This window comes from Rhineura floridana, chromosome 1, assembly GCF_030035675.1.
Source record: "Rhineura floridana isolate rRhiFlo1 chromosome 1, rRhiFlo1.hap2, whole genome shotgun sequence".
Taxonomy (NCBI): domain Eukaryota; kingdom Metazoa; phylum Chordata; class Lepidosauria; order Squamata; family Rhineuridae; genus Rhineura; species Rhineura floridana.
In genome coordinates, this window is record NC_084480.1 from 49,243,363 (window position 1) to 49,265,376 (window position 22,014).

Consider the following 22,014-nt stretch of genomic DNA (forward strand, 5'->3'; position numbering starts at 1 on the left):
CATCAGCCTAAAGGACAGTTTCCAGCCACCTTTAAAATATATTTTCATGAAAACTATAAGAGATTCAGTGGTAATTCTAAGTCATACTGATATTAAAATCTGAACCAATGGTGGGGGGGGGGGATGAAAATATGAAACCGTATAAAAGAGAACAAAACCTAAACAGCACTTGCTATAATTCAGTTGATGGCTACAACAAAATGTGGCAGCAGCTGGGAGCTGGTGGTAAGAAAAATTTTAAAAGGAAAAATATAAAAATTCATTTTGGAAAACTGGAAGATACCCAGTTTAAAGAACTGATTCTCATCAAACTGTCCCTTGGGGGGAAAACCAGCCAGTTCTTATTATAAAGGGCTGGAGATGCTGCAAGGCAACGTGTAGCCAGGCAAGGATTTAGTAGCTAGACCTTGTTTTGCATCATATCTCAAGCCTGTAGCCAAAATATACAGTTCAAGTGATAATATCGGAGCAAAACCCAGTCTGTTTAACCAATTACATATTTTTTTCTATTCTTTCTTGCACCTGAAGCCTTTCCTCTGCCCAACACAACTGAAAACAAAACAAATATTTCTCCTGACAGAAATGACTAAGACTTCCCTGGATGATGTAGCTCATTTGTTTCCAGGAAGGAAGCTGAAAACTCTAAATGTGTCTTGGAGAGAAGACATCACAACAGGCTGACACCTTCCAGTTGTTACAGGCTGAATCTTCCTTCAAACTGCTAACATATTGAAAGGCTTTCCGGTCCAACAACATATTTTTTACTTGAACATTATTTAACCCCTAAATCCTACAAGACGCCTAACTTTAGAAATGGCGTAAAACCAAGCTTGCTACTGAAATGATGACATTTGTGATTGGCTGCCTTTCTTGCTTGCTCACAGCAAACAGGTCATCTGAATGGTTTGCCACGAGCACAGGCTGCACTCAACAAAGGTTTGGGATGGCAGCCAAAATGGCATTTCTGCATTTGGTGGATGGTTTAGGGGCCTAAGTGGGCATCCTAAGGTCCAATTTCATTTTAAACCCCCCCCACCCTCTGAAGCTGCCTCATTCTTCCATTACATCAGTTCTTTCCTTCCTGATCATTTCTTCCTCATTTTTCCTAGCTTTTTAAGCAGTTTTCCCCAATTTCAGAGAAACTGGAGTAGTATTTTGATAAAAAAATATTTTATCTTGGTTAAAAGAGAGAAGGAAAGCAAAAGCAAGAGGACATAGAAACACAGTCAGAACCCTTAATGCAACAATACAGTGACTAGTACAGCCTTTCCCAACTAGTGGGCCACCAGATGTTGTTGGACCACAACTCTCATCAGCCTCAGCCAGCATTGCCCATGGTCAGAAAAGGTGGGAATTGTGGTCCAACAACATCTGGTGGCCCACTAGTTGGGAAACGCTGGACTAGTATGTAGGGACAAAGAAAACTATTACAATAGTTATTGTATAGAAATAGAAGAGGAAAACAAAAAGGGAAGAACAAGAGCCCTATTCCAAAAGATTAGAGAAATTAAAGAGAAAATTAAACCAAGAGCAGGGATGCTGAATAATCAACAGGGGAACACACTGACTAACCGAGATGAAATAAAAGGAAGATGGAAGCAATACACTGCAGAACTCTATAAAAGAGATGCCAGGATGACAGATTCATGCATGGAGGAACTGTATGATGAAGAACCAGAAATGTTAGAATGTGAGGTGAAAGCTGCTCTTAAAATAAGAAGAAAGAAATCACCAAGAACAAATGGGATCCCAATAGAGTTGCTACAAGCTACTGAGATTGAATTTGTCCAAATTTTGAGAAAAATTTGTCAAGAAATATGGAAAACTAAACAATGGCCCACAGACTGGAAGCATTCAATATTGTTGCACGCCTCCCCAATCTCCAAGCGGTGAGATTTCAGGGGTCCCTGCGCTATTCCAGGGTTTGGTTTCCTTTGGGAAGAAGGTCAGTGGAGACTGCGGTATCTTTATCTGGCCCAGATATCGCAACAAACTGTGGTTAGTGCTAAACTTCATACTGAAAGGAGGGACACATTTTGATAGAAAAACTGAAGCTTTGAGATTGTGGCTTATTTCAAAACTATTATTTGGTGGGTCATCTGAATTGAGCTGATATCTTTAGTGTATATGGTTATTCAAGTGTTTGTGTTCCAGTTCCTTATATTTTCTTCTTGCTTATACGGCCTTCAGCTTTGACATAAAGGAAATCTTGTAAATGACCTATTCCAAAAGAGCTGTCCTAGCTCTTTTTCAGCCATCATGTTTTATCTGTGTTCAGTTCTGTTCTGCGGGATAGCTTTCTGCAGTATCTGGACTGAGGCACAGCTGTCTGGGGCTGCAATTCTAGCTCCACTTACCTTGGTGTAAGCCCCACTGGATTCAAAAACTGGATTCCATTTTGTCAGATGCAAGAAGTATTATTCTCAGATAGCAGATATATCTAAATACTACAGGTAGTCATAGCTGCTTCATTCATGAGTGCAGAGGTGTTTTCCTTTTGTCAGTTGCATCAAGGGGCCCTTCAAAATGGGCAAAATGCGACCTTTGTGCTGTGGGAAGGGAGCTCATTGTCTTGTTCTTGATACCTAGACAAAAAGGGGACACTTCCCTCTTTTTCTCCTCAGCACTGTAAGCACAGTACAGGAAGAGAAGGATCAGTTCAGGGTGCTGGTCTTGGTGTATAAAGCCTTATGCAGATTGGGACCAGGATACCTGAAAGATCATGTTACTCTTATATACCCAGCTGATTACTGTGCTCTGCAGGTGAGGGCTTCCTGCAGATACCATTTTATCAGAAAGTCCATTCTGCACAACATAGGAAGTGGACTTTTAGTGTTGTGACACCTACCCTTTGGAATTTACTCCTCTTATATAGATAGGTGCCATCTCTGTTGTCAGTTTGGTGCCTACTGAAGACCTTCCTCTTTCAACAAGTTTTTTAATGTGTACTATTAATATTTATTGACGTATTTTGCTGCTATTTTGATTATTTTTGTTTGATTCCATTGTATTATTGTATTTATATATTCTCTGATTGTTTTATTATTATGTACACCGCCCAGAGAGCCCTTGGGCTTAGGGCGGTATATAAATTAAATTAAATAAATAAATAAATAATTCCAACCTGAGCTTAGGATGGAGGGGTTCAAGGCATCAGCAGTCCAATATCCACCTTTTCCATCTGGGTTGCAGGAGGCATCCTAAAGCCATGGTGCAGAGGGATAGCCTCTCTGCCTGCCTCCAGCCCCAGCCATTCTCTAGACAATTCTAAAAACACTCAAAGCACAAACTTCTGCTAGCTGCCAGGAAAGGGGGGGAAAGCTCTCCTGAACAGTTTCAATGACAAAAGGGTCTTCCTGGTCCATTCACCAGTTGCTGGGCAACTGATAGACCCATTCTCTTACCTGGCCATTCTATTAGCTTAACAAAAGAAACTTCAGCAGAGCCAGCTCCTCACCTCAAGGCATAGGATTCCAAATCAGAGGCTGGAAAGGAAACCCACAGAGATCATCCATTCCAACCCCCATGCTCATAACATTATATATCCCAACTCCAAAGAAAGGGGATCCCGGGGAATGCAGTAATTATCAAACTATTGCTTTAATATCCCACGCAAGTAAAGTAATGCTCAAGATTCTACAACAAAGGCTCTTACCATATATGGAACGAGAAATGCCAGACATCCAAGCTGGATTTAGAAAGGGAAGAGGTACAAGAGATCATACTGCAAACATATGTTGGATAATAGAACGGAGCAAGGAATTTCAGAAGAAAATCACCCTGTGCTTTATAGATTACAACAAAGCCTTTGACTGTGTAGATCATGAAAAACTATGGAATGCTTTAAAAGAAATGGGGGTGACACCGCATCTGATTGTCCTGATGCACAACCTGTACTCTGGACAAGAGGCTACTGTAAGGACAGAATATGGAGAAACCGATTGGTTCCCAATTGGAAAGGGTGTGAGACAGGGGTGTATTTTATCACCCTATTTATTTAATCTATATGCAGAACATATCATATGGAAAGCAGGATTGGAGCAAGATGAAGGAGGTGTGAAAATTGGAGGGAGAAATATCAATAATTTAATATATGCAGAAATGCTATGAGCAGAAACCAGTAACAGTTTGAAACGAATGGTGATGAAAGTTAAAGAGGAAAGCACAAAAGCAGGACTACAGCTGAATGTCAAAAAGACTAAAGTAATGACAACAGAAGATTTATGTATCTTTAAAGTTGACAATGAGGACACTGAACTTGTCAAGGATTATCAATACCTTGGCACAGTCATTAACCAAAATGGAGACAATAGTCAAGAAATCAGAAGAAGGCTAGGACTGGGGAGGGCAGCTGTGAGAGAACTAGAAAAGGTCCTCAAATGCAAAGATGTACCACAGAACACTAAAATCAGGATCATTCAGACCATGGTCTTCCCGATCTCTATGTATGGATATGAAAGTTGGACAGTGAAAAAAGCGGATGGGAGAAAAATCAACTCATTTGAAATGTGGTGTTGGAGGAGAGCTCTGCAGATACCATGGACTGCAAAAAATACAAATAATTGGGTGTTAGAACAAATTAAACCAGAACTATCACTAGAAGCTAAAATGTTGAAACTCTGAACACATAATGAGAAGACATGATTCACTAGAAAAGACAATAATGCTGGGAAAAACAAAAGGGAGTAGAAAAAGAGGAAGGCCAAACAAGAGATGGATTGATTCCATAAAGGAAGCCACAGACATGAATTTACAAGATCTGAACAGGGTGGTTCACGACAGATTCTGTTAGAGGTCGCTGATTCATAGGGTCGCCATAAGTCACAGTCTACTTGAAGGCACATAGCAACAACATGTCTTGAGGGAAAGAGGTTTTTTCCTAGCTGTCTGACAACAAATTGTTAAGTATGTGTGTAGCACACTCAAGTCGGAAAGGAAATACTTTCACTTGCCTTCCAGAATAATAGCTGTATTGGTCTGTCATACGAAAGAAACCCCAACCATCTGTATACTTGACAGTAATCCCATCAAACCCAATGGAACTTACTTCTGAACAGACCTGCCTAAGACTGGGAATTTTCATCTGATATAGTCATTGTGAAAGATGAAGGAGGGTGATCTTTCTTCAAGACTAGTTAACGCATAAAACTCATTGGCTCTGGCTCCACTCTCCTCAGACATGTGGCCCTTGACAGAAAAATGGTTGACCACTCCTGGTTTAGGATGATACATTTACCAAGAACAGGGGGGGGGGGACACCAAACTATAAGCAGTATGGCCTTTTACAAGGATAAGCCTTTGTAGGATGAAAGTCTTTATTTGTGCAAAAGAGGTAAAGTAATATATGATCTACATTTCTTCTCACTGGAATGTCCATTTCTTTGAGCCAACTCACATTCTTTATTTCAGTTTCTGAGTGCAGAAGTAACGCTGATTAGAACACCAAAGTATGTGTGCTAAAAGAATTACTTTTAAGCAGTCAGTAATTAAAGCTAAGAAAATATGTCTCGGTGGAGCCTATCGATTTAGTACTATTGCTAATCTGTGATGACCAACTACAGTTGGCGCTCAGATATCTTTGCTATGAACATAACCAGATGGACTTGCTCAGGCTGCTTCCCTGGACCAACATCTAAATTGGCCAGCATAATATGGCCTCTGAGCCATGCAGGATATGACTGCCATGTATGTGGCCTTCTAGATCTAGCATATGGCATGCAGTAATACATGGGTGGTATATCATGTACATGCTTGAAGTCATCCTTGATCTGATCTTTCCCAAGAATACTTGTAAGAGTACTTTAACACTGGGGATTTCCACTAATGTGCATGACTTGGTTGGAACCATATCAGAATAATCCAGAGCAATTATTTTATGTTCCCAAACTATAGTCCGTGGACCGCTAGTGGTCTGCAACCTTCATTCAGATGGTCCAGTGCATACCTGTAAAAATACAATTAAAAATCATACAGCAACTAGCACAGCACATTCAAATTGCTACTAAACAGGCAGAAAAATCATTAAGTGGTCCACCAAGATCCTCAAGAATTTTCATGTGGCCCATGGGGGGAAAGGTTTTGGGAAATTTAGGTAATGCAACTCCGACATAACTAGCTCCAGCCCAGCCATCTCCAACCTGGTGCTCTCCAGATGTTTTGAACTACAGCACCCATCAGCCCCAGCAAGCATGGCTAATGGTAAGGGCTGATGGGAGCTGTACTCCAAAAGATCTATAGGGCACGAAATTGGGGAAGGCTGTGTCCTTAGGCCCAATGTGCATATGAAGTCAGATGCTGTTATATCACATTTACTACTATTTCTGCCACTCTCATTTCCTATTTTGCACTTCAAGATAATTGGTCCTACACTGTACCTAATACTATACCTGGGAGTGGTGGTCTAGAAATTCTATTTATTCTATTAATTTCACGTATATTGTTCTAATTTGCAATTTTGCACCACAGACTGATGCAAAAATAGGACCAAATGGACTTATGAACATATTCAAAAGCGACACAGATCAGAAATGATCCATCTATCCCTAGGCTAGAGAACATAACCCCATGGGAGGTTATGAGGTAGTGCTTAGCACAGAGGGGGAAAGACTGCAATAGGGGGTTAGGAATTGTGGGGGGAGAGAGAGAGATGAGAGACAGAGAGAGAAGCATCAGAGACAGCATACAAGGAGGAGACCTATCCACATTTCGTTGATATGAGGGGACACTGTGTGCATAGAGGCTGCAAGGCCTCTAGAATGTTATTTAAGGCAATACAGTGGACAGATTTCAAGACTCCTACTCAAACGTTACATTTACTACATTAACACAATTAAACCACAGTACAACAGGGACACAATAATATGCAGAAACTAGAACTGCCCCACAAAATCTAGTCATAAGCATGTCCAACAATAATTCACCAACAACCTGCTTTAAGAGCAAATCATTATGATGCATTAGTAAAAAGCAGAAAGTCAAATGAATGTCTGGTAGAAAATTAGATAAGAGGCAGCATTTCCTACTTATGTTTTCAGTTAGAGTCTATAATTAATTTTAATATACATTAAAGCTCAAACTAAAAATCAAATTCTGAAATATTATAAAATCCTATAAAGTATTAATGAACATCCTAGGATAGAGGAAATAGCAAATGGTCATATTTAATTAACAACCAGTTGCAGCCAACCAAATAATATTAATAGAGAGCCAGCTGACATTGGTATGGTCCAAAAGAACTACTTTGCAATAGAGTTATTGGAGACTAAAGATTAAGATTGGTTGTGTTTAAGTGTGTCCCATAAGAAGGTTCTAATTAAAAACGTGTTGAGCCTAATGAAATACTCTTATGTGCCCCTAGAGGTGTGGCCTCCTCTATTCCCTGTACTGGTGCTTCCTACCTTCTCTTTCTGGTCCTTATTTTAACATCTCAACAAAGCACTACACACAGAGAAGTCTCCATGCAACTGCAGTGCCACTTTTCTTAAATCAGAAATATGAGTATGAGCACCTCATTTTTTTTACCAAAAAAGCACTGCTTACAATGAACAACAAATGACCCCTTCCTACAAGCATTAGGAAATTCACTAGGACCAAATTATTTTTTTGGGGGGGGTGTCAAAAACAGTTTTCACATATATGGTATGCGTAATACTGCCAAATTCAAATTAGAGAGAGAAGGAGAGAGAGAGAGAGCTTGCTTAAGAGATCATAGCATTCTCTGGACCTCTGTAGGTTATACCTAAACTGTGGGAACGTCCACTACATTATGAAGCTGTAATGTTCTGCAGTAAGAAGAAGAATTTAAGGATTGCTTTACAAGGGCCATTTGTAAAGCGTGTAGATTGTGCTGGGCAATCTTTTTCTGTCAGAGGCCACTTCCCAAAGCCAAGGAGGCCACACCCTTTTAACTTTTTCTGCCACTCTCTTCCACTTCCCAAAACTCCTCTTTCAGTTTTTCCCCTCTGCCAAACATGAAATTTATTTATTTTTTATTTATTTGTTACATTTATACCCCGCCTTTCTTTCACCATGGAACCCAAGGCGGCATACATGTGGTTCCCAGGCAGTCTCCCATCCAGGCACTGACCAAACCCAGACCTGCTTAGCTTCAGCAAAGTGGTGGCCTGGGAAATTTGGACAAGGGCCACCAACTGCCTATGATGCTGATAATCTCCATGTATGCCATGTACATGGTTTTAGTGCTTATTAACTTAATTATTTTTGGCATTTGTATACCATTCCATAATACAATGTTTTCTGGGTGGCTTCCAGTAAAAGACAAGGTAAATATAAATTAAAACATAAAAGCCTAAATTTAAAACTAAAACTAAATAAATACAACAAAAGCAAACAGCACACACAATGGTTTCGCAGATTTAAAACAGATTTAAAAACTGAGTGGCCCAGACTATGTAAGTCGAGTGAACCAAAAGATCTTCACTTGGACCTGAAAAGATCACAAATATAACACCAGGTGAGCCTCTCTGGAAGTATGTTCCATAACTAGAACAGTGCTAATGACAGCTATTACCAAAAAGGCCCTCTCTCTGGTGGTTAGCTGCTTTCATCCAGCGGAGGAACCCAGAGCAGGACATCCCTCTCTTAAGGTTCAGGTAAGCAGATATGGGAGAAAACTGGTCCCAAGAAATGTAGGATTTTAAAGGTTGAAACAGACTGGGAACCAGTACCTACCTGTTACCTTTGTACTTTGGACAGATAACGCATCAGGAACAAAAGTGATGGTTATCTTATTATTCTCCATTTAACATTGTTTAACATTGTTCAAGTGATGTGTGCTTCATGCAGGTACAGGGGTTTATCCTAGCTCCATCCAGAAGCACCATAACTTGAGAGCCTATGTGATGTAGCGGTTAGAGTGTCGGACTGGGGACTGGGAGACCAGAGTTCAAATTCCCACTAGGCCATGAAGCTCACTGGGTGACCTTGGGCCAGTCACTGTCTCTCAGTCTGACGAACCTCACAGGATTGTTGTGAAGATAAAATCAGGAGTGGGGAGACCCATATTTGTACACCATCACTTGGCGGAAAAGTGGGATATAAATGTACTTCGTTCGACATCTAAGGCCCTCCTCCGAGAAGCTCGGAGGGTAATGACAAGATCCAGGGCCTTCTCTGTGGTGGCCCCCGAATTGTGGAACAGTCTCCCCGAGGAGGTACACCTGGCGCCTACGTTGTTATCCTTTCGGCGCCAGGCTAAAACCTTCCTATTCTCCCAGGCATTTTAAATGCATTTTAAATACATTTTAAATATATTTAATATATTTTTATGTATTTCAATGTGGTAATTGCTCTTGTCGTTTTAATATTGTTTAGTGCATCTGTATTTTATATCGAGTGATTTTGCTGATTTATTGTATTATTGTACTATTGTATGTTGTACACCGCCCAGGGAGCCATTGGTTATGGGCGGTTTATAAATGAAACTAAATAAATAAATAAATAATAATAATAAAACAAACAAACAAACTTCCTGGCCTGTCCATCGATAGGCCTCCCAGTTTGATCTCATTCAATGTTCTCTTAACAAAATAAAACCAAACAGTATCCCCACTGGCTCAATGGCAGGATTGTCTGGCCCTGAGCTAGACTGGCAGGGTGAAAAGAACAACACACTCTCATTTCAAGTGAAGACTTGCAATTTTGAAGGCAGTAAACACTCAATGAACTGTCTGCAACTTTGCTGGCATGGCACCTGAAATGAGGAATATGAACACCCAGAGACCATTACAGTCTACCATGCCACTGCACATAAAATTGACTTCAAATGACTCTCAACAAGAGAGGCTGCAAATATTCTTGACTTCAACATGTGCCCCAGGGGTGAGGAGCCTTCTTCAGCCGAAGGGCTGCATTCCTCCATGGGCAACCTTCCAGGAGGAACATGCCAGAGGTGGGTGGAGCAAGAGGCAAAAGTGGGCAGTCAACAGATATGACTCTTACTTTTTCAGAGGTTGCTTGCCACACACACCTCTTCATCCTCCATCCTGACAGGCAACAGGCATTATCACAGTTCCTAGTCAAACAAAAGTTCTTGAGGCTGATGTGAGGGGTGTGGTCGGGGAAAGTCCCAAGGGCCAGCTAGACAAGCCAGGAGGGCCACATTTGGGCCCCAGATCTGAGATTCCTCATCCTTATGTGTACGCCACCTTGATGTACTCTATGGAAAGTGTGGCTTATAAATACTTAAATAAATAAAAATCCTTTCACTAGCATCTTCCTTGGCTCCCCAGCAATTTCCCTTTCTGGACAATTCAATAAGACATCAACTTCCTCCTATTTCCCAAGGCACTATGGACTGCCCATGAGCCTCCTGGCTTCCCAGTTCCCTGAAAAGTGTATCTGATGGGACACATTAGTAGAAGACTGGAAGTGAATGCAGGTGTCTAATGTACATTAGAAGCACATGCAGCATCAAAGCAGCTGGATGCATATCATGTATACATTAGATCCTCACAGTCACTTCCAATTTTGTGCTAAAACAGAGCTTTAGCTTTAACGAATAAAAATCACAATCAGTATTTTTTTTCCACTGTAGGCTTGGGGGGAGGTTACCTGATACCAGTTTTTAACAGTACCACAGAAGCAAAATTAATCATGAAAAGCATGCCAATCTAGTTTTGCAGAGCACCCACTGAAAACTTCAAGGGCTTCCCGCACACAATCAGTCAGAGAACACTCCAACCAAATACTTTTCTCTTTTTTACTCGACATGCAGAGACTTCAGGACCTATAATTCAGCCATGTACCATAGACTGAGAATAGAACAGATTTGCTTTGTGAGGTTATGTGTGTGGGGGGGGGGGTTACCATCCTTTCCAGTCCCTCTTAATAGATTTAAACACCAGAAAAAGCACAACCTCCAACAAATGGAGAGAAAAAAGATAAGACAAAAGATTTACCAAATAGGAAGGTGTTTTGCAAGCAGGGAACTAGGAAGAGCAGAGCGGGCTTTCATGGTGTTTGGCACTTTTTATTAAGACTAGCAAATGCCAAGAGCCAAGAGCACTCCTGTGGTGGCATGCCACCACAGGGGAGGCTTTGGCTCATCATCATCTAGATTTTGTCTTAAGACTTCAGCTGGACAGCCCCTGCAAAAGCAGAAATGACAAGGGATTTAAGACTTTCCTTGGGAGTCTTGTCAGTTTTATTTCATAACAATATTATATATCATAGGAGCACACCACTTCAAAATGATTTAAAAGTGAAACATGTCATGGGGGGGGGGCAAAGGAAGAGCTGTGTCATTCGTAAGTAGTCACATAACCCCCAATGAGGGTTTTGTGAAACCTGCATAACTATGTTCCATACACTGACTTCAACCGAATCGAATGAGCTACTTAGACAGAAAAATCATATTTTACCTGGAATCAGACAAATTAGACCTGATGCTTATTTTACAAAAGGCACAGGTTTCAAAGATACATGTGAACACCCAAATGCTTTCACGAATTCACAGAAACCTGTGCTTCTCTTTTTATTTAATTTATTTAATTTATTTTATTATTTGATTTATATCCTATCCATCCTCCCAGTAGGAGCCCAGTGCAGCAATTTTTCCAACTGCAGTTACGCCAGCTGCATCAGATGTCATCTCCAGATGATCCCCAACTCTGAAAGTGACTTTTGGGGCAGCATGGAAAGTTGGAAACTTCAGAAGCTTCAAACATTTTAAATTCTACTTCCTCTAAAGCAAGCTAAAAATAACCCTAACCTTATTTACATAAGTATAAGCCTTTAATTATATTCCATGCCTTTGTTGTAACATGACTCATTGTAAATCACACCTAGTAGGGTTAAAACAATCAGTGACAGATCATTGGGGGTAGTATTGTAGTAAATAACCTATTAGCCAGCCAAAATTCCTGTAGTGCAACATTCCCATGACTGCTGCAAGACAACAGAGGTCTCCTTTTATGTAATAACGATTTTTGAATAAAAAGACTTCATTTGCTTGGAATCAAGGAGGAGACATTTTATTACCACCATCTTCATTTTGTTTGAAAGCTCAACGTTTTCATTAGTTGTTGACAAGCATTATTCATAAACTGAACTAAATCCACTAAGGAAACAAAGGATTGTTGTTGTTTTAAAAAAGAGAGAGTCTGAATTACAGATGCTTTGTGACACAACTGAATTTCCTTATCCAGACGATAATTTTCACATAGCAGTAGTAACATAAAAGAATGGCAATTTAGAACCTTCAGTTTCATGCCTGAATTGTAATTCATACTTCAACAATGTCAGCATGAAGAGGAACTTTGTCATTCGCTCAACCACAAGGAAATATCGACCATGCTGCTGTGGCAGCCACCCTTTCTAGTGTTAGTAGAAGATGGTTCTTCATTAGCTTTTGATGGCTAAAAGAGGTTTCCCTAATGAACAGTATTAGTTAGTAGCTATTAACTCTGACACATTCCACATGACCAGTTGGGAGGTTAGGAAAAAAACAAAAAACAAATTGGAATTAGAATGCACCCAGCAAGGAAGAAAGGTTTTGTGCTGTTTTACTTTCAAAAAATTGATGGTGCTTACAGACTAATAGTCTGGATGGATGGTTTCCTTCTCTACTATGCTCGGCTTGCATATATGCAAATTAACAGGTTCACAAAATGCCACAAAGTGAAGTGACCAAAGAATGAAACAGAACCCAGAGTGGCTGTCCCTGAACCTCTTAATGCTTGAGGAAGTAGTCATACAAAATAGTATGAATCTGGAAAAAGAAGCACAGGAAGCTGCATTACACCAAGTAGCGGTGGGATCTGTTAGCTGGTGCTGCTTTGAAAACATTCCCTCAACCTAACAGGCAGTATCAGTCCAAGTTTGTTCTTTGTCAGCTATTAGCTGCTTTTACTGGTCCAATTAGTCCACCTCTCCAAAAATACTGATATTAATTCTGATATTTTCTTTCAAAATATTGAAATTTTGAAATGAAACATCCACAAATGAAAGAAAATATCAATATTCTGAAACAAAGAAAATATCAATATTCTGAAAGAAAATATTGATAAAAGAAAGGAAACCCTTTTTGCTGCTTCCTCCTCCTCCTCCACTGTGACTGAGGCTGGTCAGTTTTCACGTTACCAAGCAAGCAAAGACCAGCTGTTTTCCATTTGGAAAAGAAAAGAGGAAAGCAGCTTTCTGTTCCCCTACCCCACACCTTCCCCTAGAGTTAATGTGGGTGAGACTTGCCTTTTTTCCTCCCACTTGGAGTTTGGATTGAGTGGTGGGGTGGCACAGACAGAGAGAGAGAGAGAGAGGCACTGCTGTGCTGTTCGTAAAAACAGTAAAAGAACAATATATTCAAGGGAATATTTGATAGGGGAAAAACTGGTGTCGGGGGAAAGCCACTGAAGTTTGGTGCAAACAGGATCACTCCGCAAAGATGGAGCACATGCAGATCACTGAAAAATCTAGTGCAAAATCTGAATTCAGCTGAATTCTTGCCCATCCCTATCACGGTAACACCACTGATCCATCTAGCTCAGTATTATCAACACTGGCAGCAGCTCTCTAGTGTTTCCACAGGGAATCTCCTGGTTTCCAAGGAGATTCCAAGGAGATTCCAGGGATTGAACACGAAACCTTCTGCATACAATGCCAATGCTCTACCCTCTGAGCTATTACATCTATTATAGAAAAACAGGCAGAAACTGGGTGAAAAAGAGAAAATCACCTACCATTTTCTGAAATATTCCCGGTGATGTTCCATGCAGGTGGAATGTCTTCATGAGCCATTGCTAGCATAACATTGTGATCCAAAGACTGAAAATGTTCCTCCGTTAAACCAAATCTGCTGAGAAGTATGTGGTGGTTGGAGGGAGTGAGGCAATCAGCTTGGCTCACCAGAAAACATGCTAACTCATAAGCTGTGTTCTGCTTGAAAGTAACAGATGAGAAGCCCAGAGTCACAAGTATACCTTCTTTTGTATACATGACAACAGAGACGGAAACATCTTCTTGCTCTCCATGAGCTGAAAAAATACAAGAAAGATTAGCCATTACACATTCAATCTTAATATACTTTCAGGAGAGAGAGATGTATGTACTCAGTCTTAAAGAATGGAAAGTTGGACTTATCACAAAGTTCCATTCTGTTATACAAGCAGGAGACTAGGCAGGAAAGGGTTAACCTATCCTCCAGCTGAAGGCAAGGCCAGCAACTCTGATGTCCCTTCTGAAATGGAGGCTCCTCCCATTCTTGAGATATGACTTCAGACATACAAAACAGCTCATCGACAGACCTAGATAAGCCTTCCACAACCTGGCAACTGCCAGATGTTGCTGGACTACAAATTCCATCATCCCTGACCATTGACCATGCTGGCTGAAGCTGTTGGGAACTGTAGTCCAAAATATCACGAGGGTGTTTTAACCACAGGTTTCTGCAAGTGATCATTCTTGATGCTACAGTTTGCTGAAACCATAAGCAATCCACAGAAAGATCTAGAGCAGTGTTTCTCAGCTGAGGGGAGGAGCAGCAATGAAGATCTCTAGGGCATGAGTGTTTCCAAAAAGGAGGTACAATGTAATTAAAAAATGTAGATTTTTCAAAACTTTGAATAAATATTTGTTAAAAAATTCTAAGTACTTTGATCCGTTTTTATTATTAAGCCCAAAATTTTATTTATAATTAAAAGTCAATATTTTTCAGTTGTTTTGAAAATTGAAATAAAATAATTACAGAAGCTAGGTTTGAAGGGGACATGGAATTTTTATGTTAGGTAAAAGGGAGCATGGGTTTAAAAAGATTGAGAGACTGATCTAGAGGAATCCCTTTCCCCCATTTGCTTCAGTTCTGGCCTTTTAGCAGATCAAAACCACATCCCCTGCTTGGGATTCAACAGAGGACCTCACTAATCTCTTCTCTCTCTAGACCAATAGAGGGCATTTTAAATTGCTTTTTTAAAATGTGTTTTTAAATTTGTATATTTGTTTTTAATGTTTTAATTGTTGTAAGCCACCCAGAGAGCTTTGGCTATGGGGCGGTATACAAATGCAATAAATAAATAAATAAGGGGGTGGGGGAGAGTGCAGTGCCCACTTACAACCTCCTCACAGACTGTAAGATCAACGTGAGGTGGGGGAAACTGCTCCTGTTATGAAAGGAGGCTTGATCCACTTCAAAAGAGACAGCCACATCTGAGATGGCAAAGGCTCCAGAGTCTCCCATGTGCAGGCTTTTACTGATGCTAGGAATCTCTCCTGGAAGCCACAATTCTTGCTCTCTTGGACCCATGGCCAGACAGCTGCAGGAAGAGATGCAATGAAGTTGCAGAATCCTTGAAACCGAGGTGTGGGACTTCCGGGAAGGGTGACTTAGCCTGTGCCTGCTTTTGAGACGGGCTCCTGCCTCAAAAGAAGCTTATTCAGATATATCAGTCAGTTTTTTCTTTTTTTTTGACTGATTAAACTTCTCCCGGGTAGGGAGAAACGAAGAGATTAACCTCAAAGCCTATTTTTGTTGGGACGACCAGATCTCATTAATTTATGGGACGAGGTCCAGCCGACGAAGGTGGGACGGATTTTCAACAGCAAGCTCTATCTGTTAAAGCGAACGTTCATCTTATCTTCTAAGAGAGAACGCACTAACAGGCAAGCACCCTTCTTTCTATATTTTTCTTTTACTTGACTTAAATTGTTGCTGTTTAAAAGAGATTTGCCAGATTGATCGGTTTTTGACATCTCACTGGGGAGCCGTAACTTCTCTCTGCTACGCACTAATTAATAGCTTATCTCTGTTTTTGTTGCAAAAAGCTGTCCTGGATTTGCATTCTAAAGATACACACAGAAGAGGGATTTCTATTCCAGATTTTTATTTTGAAAAATATTATACTGTTTTGAGACTACTCTCTTTTTGGTCTATTTTATTTTGACGAATCTGTTTCTTGACGATTGCCATTAATTGTTTCGATCCTGGGAACTGCATTTTGTTTACTTAACTATTGGAGAGATAAGGCTGTCTGCTCTGTTTATACTGTGATGTCATCAAGTCTGGAGTATTAACCCAATTGTTGCTGAAATAAGAAGTGGTTTTCCTATATTTTTCTTTTAAAATGGCAATTAAGAAAGTGGCTGAGAATCTGGAAATAACTATGTTTCAGAAAATAATGGATGAGATTGAGATAACGAAAATTGAATTGAGTAAAATGAAGCAGGAGATTAAAGATATAAGGGTCCCTGTGAGAGAGGTGACCCTGGAAGGGGTCCCTGTGAGAGAGGAGACCCCGGAGATTGGAACAGGGGTCCCTGTGAGAGAGGAGACCCTGGAGACTGGAATAGGGGTCTCTGTGAGAGAGGAGATCCCGGAGATTGGAACAAACGTGGAACAGGAACAAGATTTGGAGTCTATGGACTTTAGAAATAAAATCTATTGTTTGGAACTCAATGTTATCTCTGAAGAAATTAAGGAAGATTCTAGAGATAAAGTTATCAATGGCATGGATTATCTTCTGGACTGGAATGATGTGATGGAGCCCAATATAGAGAAAATCTATGGAATTAACTGCAGCCATGTGACAATGGAAAAACTTTTAAGAGATGACCCAGTGTATTTTGAAAAAAAGAACAGAGATATGATTTTACAGCAGTACTTCAGCAACCTATTCAGAATGGATGGCAAGAAAATATTTGGGATAGAGGTAATTCCCATTAGACTCTTACTATATGACTATGGCTTTGACAGCAAGATTATTATGGAATACTGATAATGGAAGATTGGATATTGAAATTACTGGACTTAACAAGACTACTGAAGATGGAAGATGGAAAATGGAACTAATAGAGATAATAGAACAATGGCTACTGAAATTACTGAACCTAACAGATTCTGATGTGATGGATTAATTGAAATGTTTATTTTGACTATGGTAATGACAATAAGATTATCATAATTAGTAATGAGATGGATTAATCGATATGCTTATCTGGAAAAAAAAAATTGATAGATATATTTCTTAAAGAATTGAAATCTCTCTTTGACTTTTTGTGGAAAGAATAAAGTAATGTTTATGAGATTTGATGATTAAGTAAGATAACTACTGGAGGAAAGTGATTTTATAATATGACTTAAGAGACAGGATTGCTATATATTATAGACTTATAACTGATTTGATCTTTGACAAATGGGAAGTCAATATTTTACTCTTTATTTTTTATTTTTGTTTTTTTTTTTTTCTTCTTTTTTTCTTTTTGTTTAACTATTTTTGATTTTGTTTTTTGTCTTTGAATGTTTTATGATTTTGTCTTGTATGTTTTACGAAAATTTGAATAAAAATTATTGAAAAAAAAAAAGAAACCGAGGTGTGAAGTGCTTCATTCCTTGACCTGCTCTTTCTGTTGGAAGGAGAAGGAGCTGTTTCAAGGACAAGTGAATGAGGAAGCCTCCCTGAGCCTCTGCAGCAGTGAGCTCCCTATATCTGGGTGCCAGTAAAAAAAAATTCCCTTCCCCAGCTAGCTAGAAATGTAGGGAGTAGGGGAGAGATAAAAATCCTGTGAACGAAAGGAGAAAACACTGAATGCTTGAAAGCAACAAAGAGCCCCTATTCTTGTCAAACTGGATATTGGAGGATGTACTTCCTCAGAAGCCCTGCCAATGACTGGAGGATGGGCTTAACCAGGGATGGCCCACCAGACTACAACTCCCACCAGCCTCAGCCAGCATGGCCAAAGGTCATGGATGAAGGGAGTTGTATTCCACCAATATCTGGAGGGCCTCAGGTCTCCCATCCCTGGGCTAACTCTTTCCTGCTGCCTCTCCAGCTCTGTGACTAACCATATTTTTTGAAGTACACTGAACATACTTCATTTGTTTCCCTTCTGTTCACCCCCTACAGACAGGGCTGTGTGTATTTCATAATTTCTTTTTCATCCTGACCATGCACAAAAAATTGTATAGAGCATAGAATCTCATCTTTTTCTTTAAAAAAGAAGAAATCAAGTTTCTGTTCCTTAAGACTACAACAATATAATTGAAAGTATGCAGCCAATACCAAATTAGATGCAGTAGAGAACAAGCCAAATATATTTTTCAGTGGTCAGAAACTCAACTTTCAGTGCCTTACATGATTAGCAGAAGCAGCATAGACTATTTATTTTTATTTATTTATTTATAACATTTATACTCCACCTTTCTTTTCATGATAGAAACCCAAGGCGGCTTACATATGGTTCCCAGGCGGTCTTCCATCCAGACACTGACCAGACCTGACCCTGCTTAGCTTCAGCAGGGAGCTGGCCTTATAAGATGTGTAAATGTAACCAAATTTACTTAGTTTGCAAAATGCATACAGCCCACAACACAGTTTGTGTTATGCAAACTAAGTAAAGGATGACAAAGAAATTTCAACTGCCTTGACCCAGATTTCTTTTTTTAAACCAATACGCACTAAGAAATGATTAAGGAAATTCTGTCAGCTCTTTTGATTGCAAAGATGAAAGCAAACTATACAAAAATGTCTTTTCAGTGATTATACAAACAAGAGGTTGAGGGCATGAGTGTAACCAAGTAGCACGCAAAGCACACAGAGATGCATTAGCAAGGAGGGTGCCACTAATATAAACAAAGTGCCTTCCTCCTATTTGCAGCAATTTGTTGCCGTGTAAGCCAAGGTGCTCTAAGCAATAGGAGACTGTCTACTATCCAAATCAGAACTATGGCCGCTTTGGTGCTCACCACTCCCTCACGAGGGTACTGATGTTGACAGGGGCAATGTACACAACATGTTGCCAAAAACATGTACCAATACTGCAGAGGTATTCTACTCTAGGCAACATGTCTCACACTTAGAACCTACCTCAGAGTTGGGAAGATAAAATGATGAGGAGCCAGGTATTTCCTTGAAGAGAGGGCAAGATAAGTAACAGGAGCAATAAATATTAACAACAGCAGCCAATTTGCCTCATCAGTGCGGCTGTTTGACACACACATAATGGCAACCAATCAAGTGACGTGGACAACATCCTAGGCAGTGAGTCTTCCACATGAGGAGCAGCCACAGCACTTCTTTCTGTGGCAGCTTCCTCTCTGCCTTTAGGCTTCCATTCTAATAACCATTAAAACATCAGAATGCATTGGTCATACCTTGCAAGAATAAGAATATTGTGAAGACAGTCAGATAATGTAGTGTAACTACAACACTCACCTGGAATAACAGATTCAAGGGACTTATTAGTAATGTGCTTGGCAAAAACCACGTGTCTCTGGGCTGAGCCACTGTAAACAAAGTAAAATTCAGCATCTTCTGGGAGAATTTTGTCAAATTTTCCATGTATAGCGGTCTGTCCCTGGAAAATTAATACATCTTTGTTGAACTATAGCATAGAGTAAAATAATGTCTTTCTTTCACACCTACATCTTGAAAGATAATTACTGCTGCTGTATTTTTATGAAAAGTATGGTCTATAAATATTTAAATAAATCAATAAATAATTTACCTATCATTTCAAAGAAGAGCAACGTGTGTGTAGTTGCAATAATATACTCTGGAGCCCCACTGATTTCAATGCAAGAGTTAAACACGTGTTTAAATCTCTCCTATTGAAATCAATGGGATTGGCTGCAATCCAATACAAGTCTACTCATAAGTAAGCTCCATTGGGTTCAATGGGACTTACTCTCAGGTAAGTATGTACTGGATTGCTGCCTTAGTTCAGTTTTAACCAGTTCCTGTCATTGTAGTTCAATCAGAATTTAAAAACTGTTAACCCCATAAAAATGAGTAAATTGACCTAATACAATACCTTCAATATATGCCTTTATATATCAAACATTTACTCTAAACATTTATTCTAAACATTTTGTTGATAAGATAAAATTGACTGATAGGATAAAATCGTTTGCTACTTCTATATTAACACTTTTGACTTTAAGCTAGTTCTAAGAGAGATCAACCCACACATCTTCTAAGCAACTGAAATTAACTAGTCAAGACAAGCCCTTCATACAACAATAAAGTACAGTAAATAGATTGTTAAAAAAAAAACATCAAAACATCTGACATATTTTAGGGAGGAAATTTAGATGGGGTTGTGTTTCCTCAAAGCTTAAAGGAAGAACGTCTTGCTTCATTAAGAGTTCCTGGTTGCTACAGTTACTTTTAATAGACAGAATTGTCCTAACATGACTGAAGCAGCTTGATCAGGAAAACAAATTGAATAAATAGTTGACAAGGTTTTCACCATTCAAAATACCCTTTTAGTACATCCATCCCATGACAGTTCCCTTAGGTCAGGGATGGGGTACCTATTGCTCATCCCTGATAAGCTGGCTAGAGCTGATGGGAGTTTGAGTCCAACAACATCTAGAGGGCCACATGGTGCCCTAGGTGAATTAACCAGAAAAGGACTTCCATGAGAAACTTGAGGCCAAACAGCAGCTTGTATCCCAGTTCAACAAAGTACATTGTTAAAACAACACAGAGAATTGAATACACTGGCACTGCTATTGTGACATCATGTATAAGGCAAGGGACACAGATCCATCTTGTGATATGTCCCAATCTATTGTGGAGTCTCTCTATTAGGGTCAATCAAAATGTAACAAAATAGTGAGCATCCTTTTGAGTTCTTCAGAACTCTTTATCAAGCTGGATATTGAGCAAAATGGGGTAAGGACTGGGGAGGGAGAGAAAGAGAAAAAGTTGGCATAATGTTCAAGCAGTCTTAACATGGAGTGTCGGGGGAGTCGTGCAGGCTTCATTAGATTAGCCTTTGCTAGATGGTAACAGATTTCAGGCTGCACTGATTCCCGCCACCCTGACATTTTGAAAGAATATAAAATCTAGCAGGATGCATTTCCAGCATTGATTAGAACTTATCATGCTATACTTGTATCAGTACTAATTGTGTTCTGAATGTTGAGGAAGCCCAAAGCATCTCCTCTTCATGTCTTCTAGTAACATTTGGATATAAATGTATATCATCACATTATTGCATCCAGTTTCTAGGTCTTCTCTAAGGAGCAGCTAATAAAATTCAGTGGGGCCAAAAAACCCTGAGCCCTGTGATGTTACATCATGTCTCCTTTAATTACAACTGTACTGCAGAGATACAGGTCAGTGACAGTCACAGATTTCTTGCAATACGTAGTGTGGGCCTGAGGCCACTGGGTAAGATTGTCAAAAACTTGGTGTGAAGTACTATACCGAGGCAACACACAGTTCTTCTATCCAATTCTTCTATCTTTCCTTTTTATCCAAACTTGGTCTTGCAGTCTCATGCTTATTTGCTATCTGGGTGTGATGGAGGAACAGGATGCATGTGAACTAATGGATAATGAATCAGACCAAACTAAGGAAATGATGACTATGAACTGGTGTAGTGGATAACAATAACTTCTGTAGCCAGGTTAAACATTTCCTAGTATCTCAAATATTAGTATTATTGTTGGTATTGGTATTGGTATTGGTATTAGTATTATAAATATTTCTATCCTGCCCTTCTACCCTAAAATAGGGCACTCAGGGCGGCTCACAATAAAATCATACACAATAAAAACACAAAAAAACATTAAAATAGATAAAAATACATAAAATACTGTTAAGAAATCTAGGGGACTGATATTAAAAGGGAGCTAAAGAGGTAAAACTAAATAAAGGGGGGAAATTTACTGTTTAGCCCTTTGATGTTCTGATGTTTTATATGTTTTTGTGTTGTACGTTGCTCAGAGTGGCTGGGTAACCAGCCAGATGGGCGACTAATAAATCGAATAAATAAATAAATAATAAAATCAGTTTCTGGCTCTACCTTCAGTCCCTCCCAAAGGCTCTCCAGAACGGAATGGTTTTCAAAAGTGTCTGGGATGCCATCAGGGAGGGAGCAGAGCTGGGTTCTTGGGGTAGGGCAACAAGAGTGATTACCTGTAACTAGAGTGTTTCTTTATGCACTATTGTACCTGAATTCCAGTCTACGGATGCCAGGAGTGGTTTTTCACCGAGAGAGAGAGAGAGAGAGAGAGAGAGAGAGAGAGAGAGAGAGAGAGCGTGTCCACAATTTGTG

General features: G+C 39.7%; 1 protein-coding gene across 4 annotated transcripts in view; it reads right to left on the minus strand.

Moving 5' to 3' along the window:
- ARHGEF28 (Rho guanine nucleotide exchange factor 28) overlaps nt 1-22,014 on the minus strand; it is a 244,137-nt gene that overhangs the window by 155,312 nt on the left and 66,811 nt on the right. For all 4 annotated transcript variants that reach the window (XM_061621010.1, XM_061621004.1, XM_061620991.1 and 1 more), the window contains 2 exons: nt 19,161-19,302; nt 13,698-13,991 (listed from right to left, as the gene is read on the minus strand). In XM_061621010.1, coding sequence (XP_061476994.1) covers nt 13,698-13,991; nt 19,161-19,302 — 436 coding nt within the window. The remainder of the gene's footprint in view (nt 1-13,697; nt 13,992-19,160; nt 19,303-22,014) is intronic.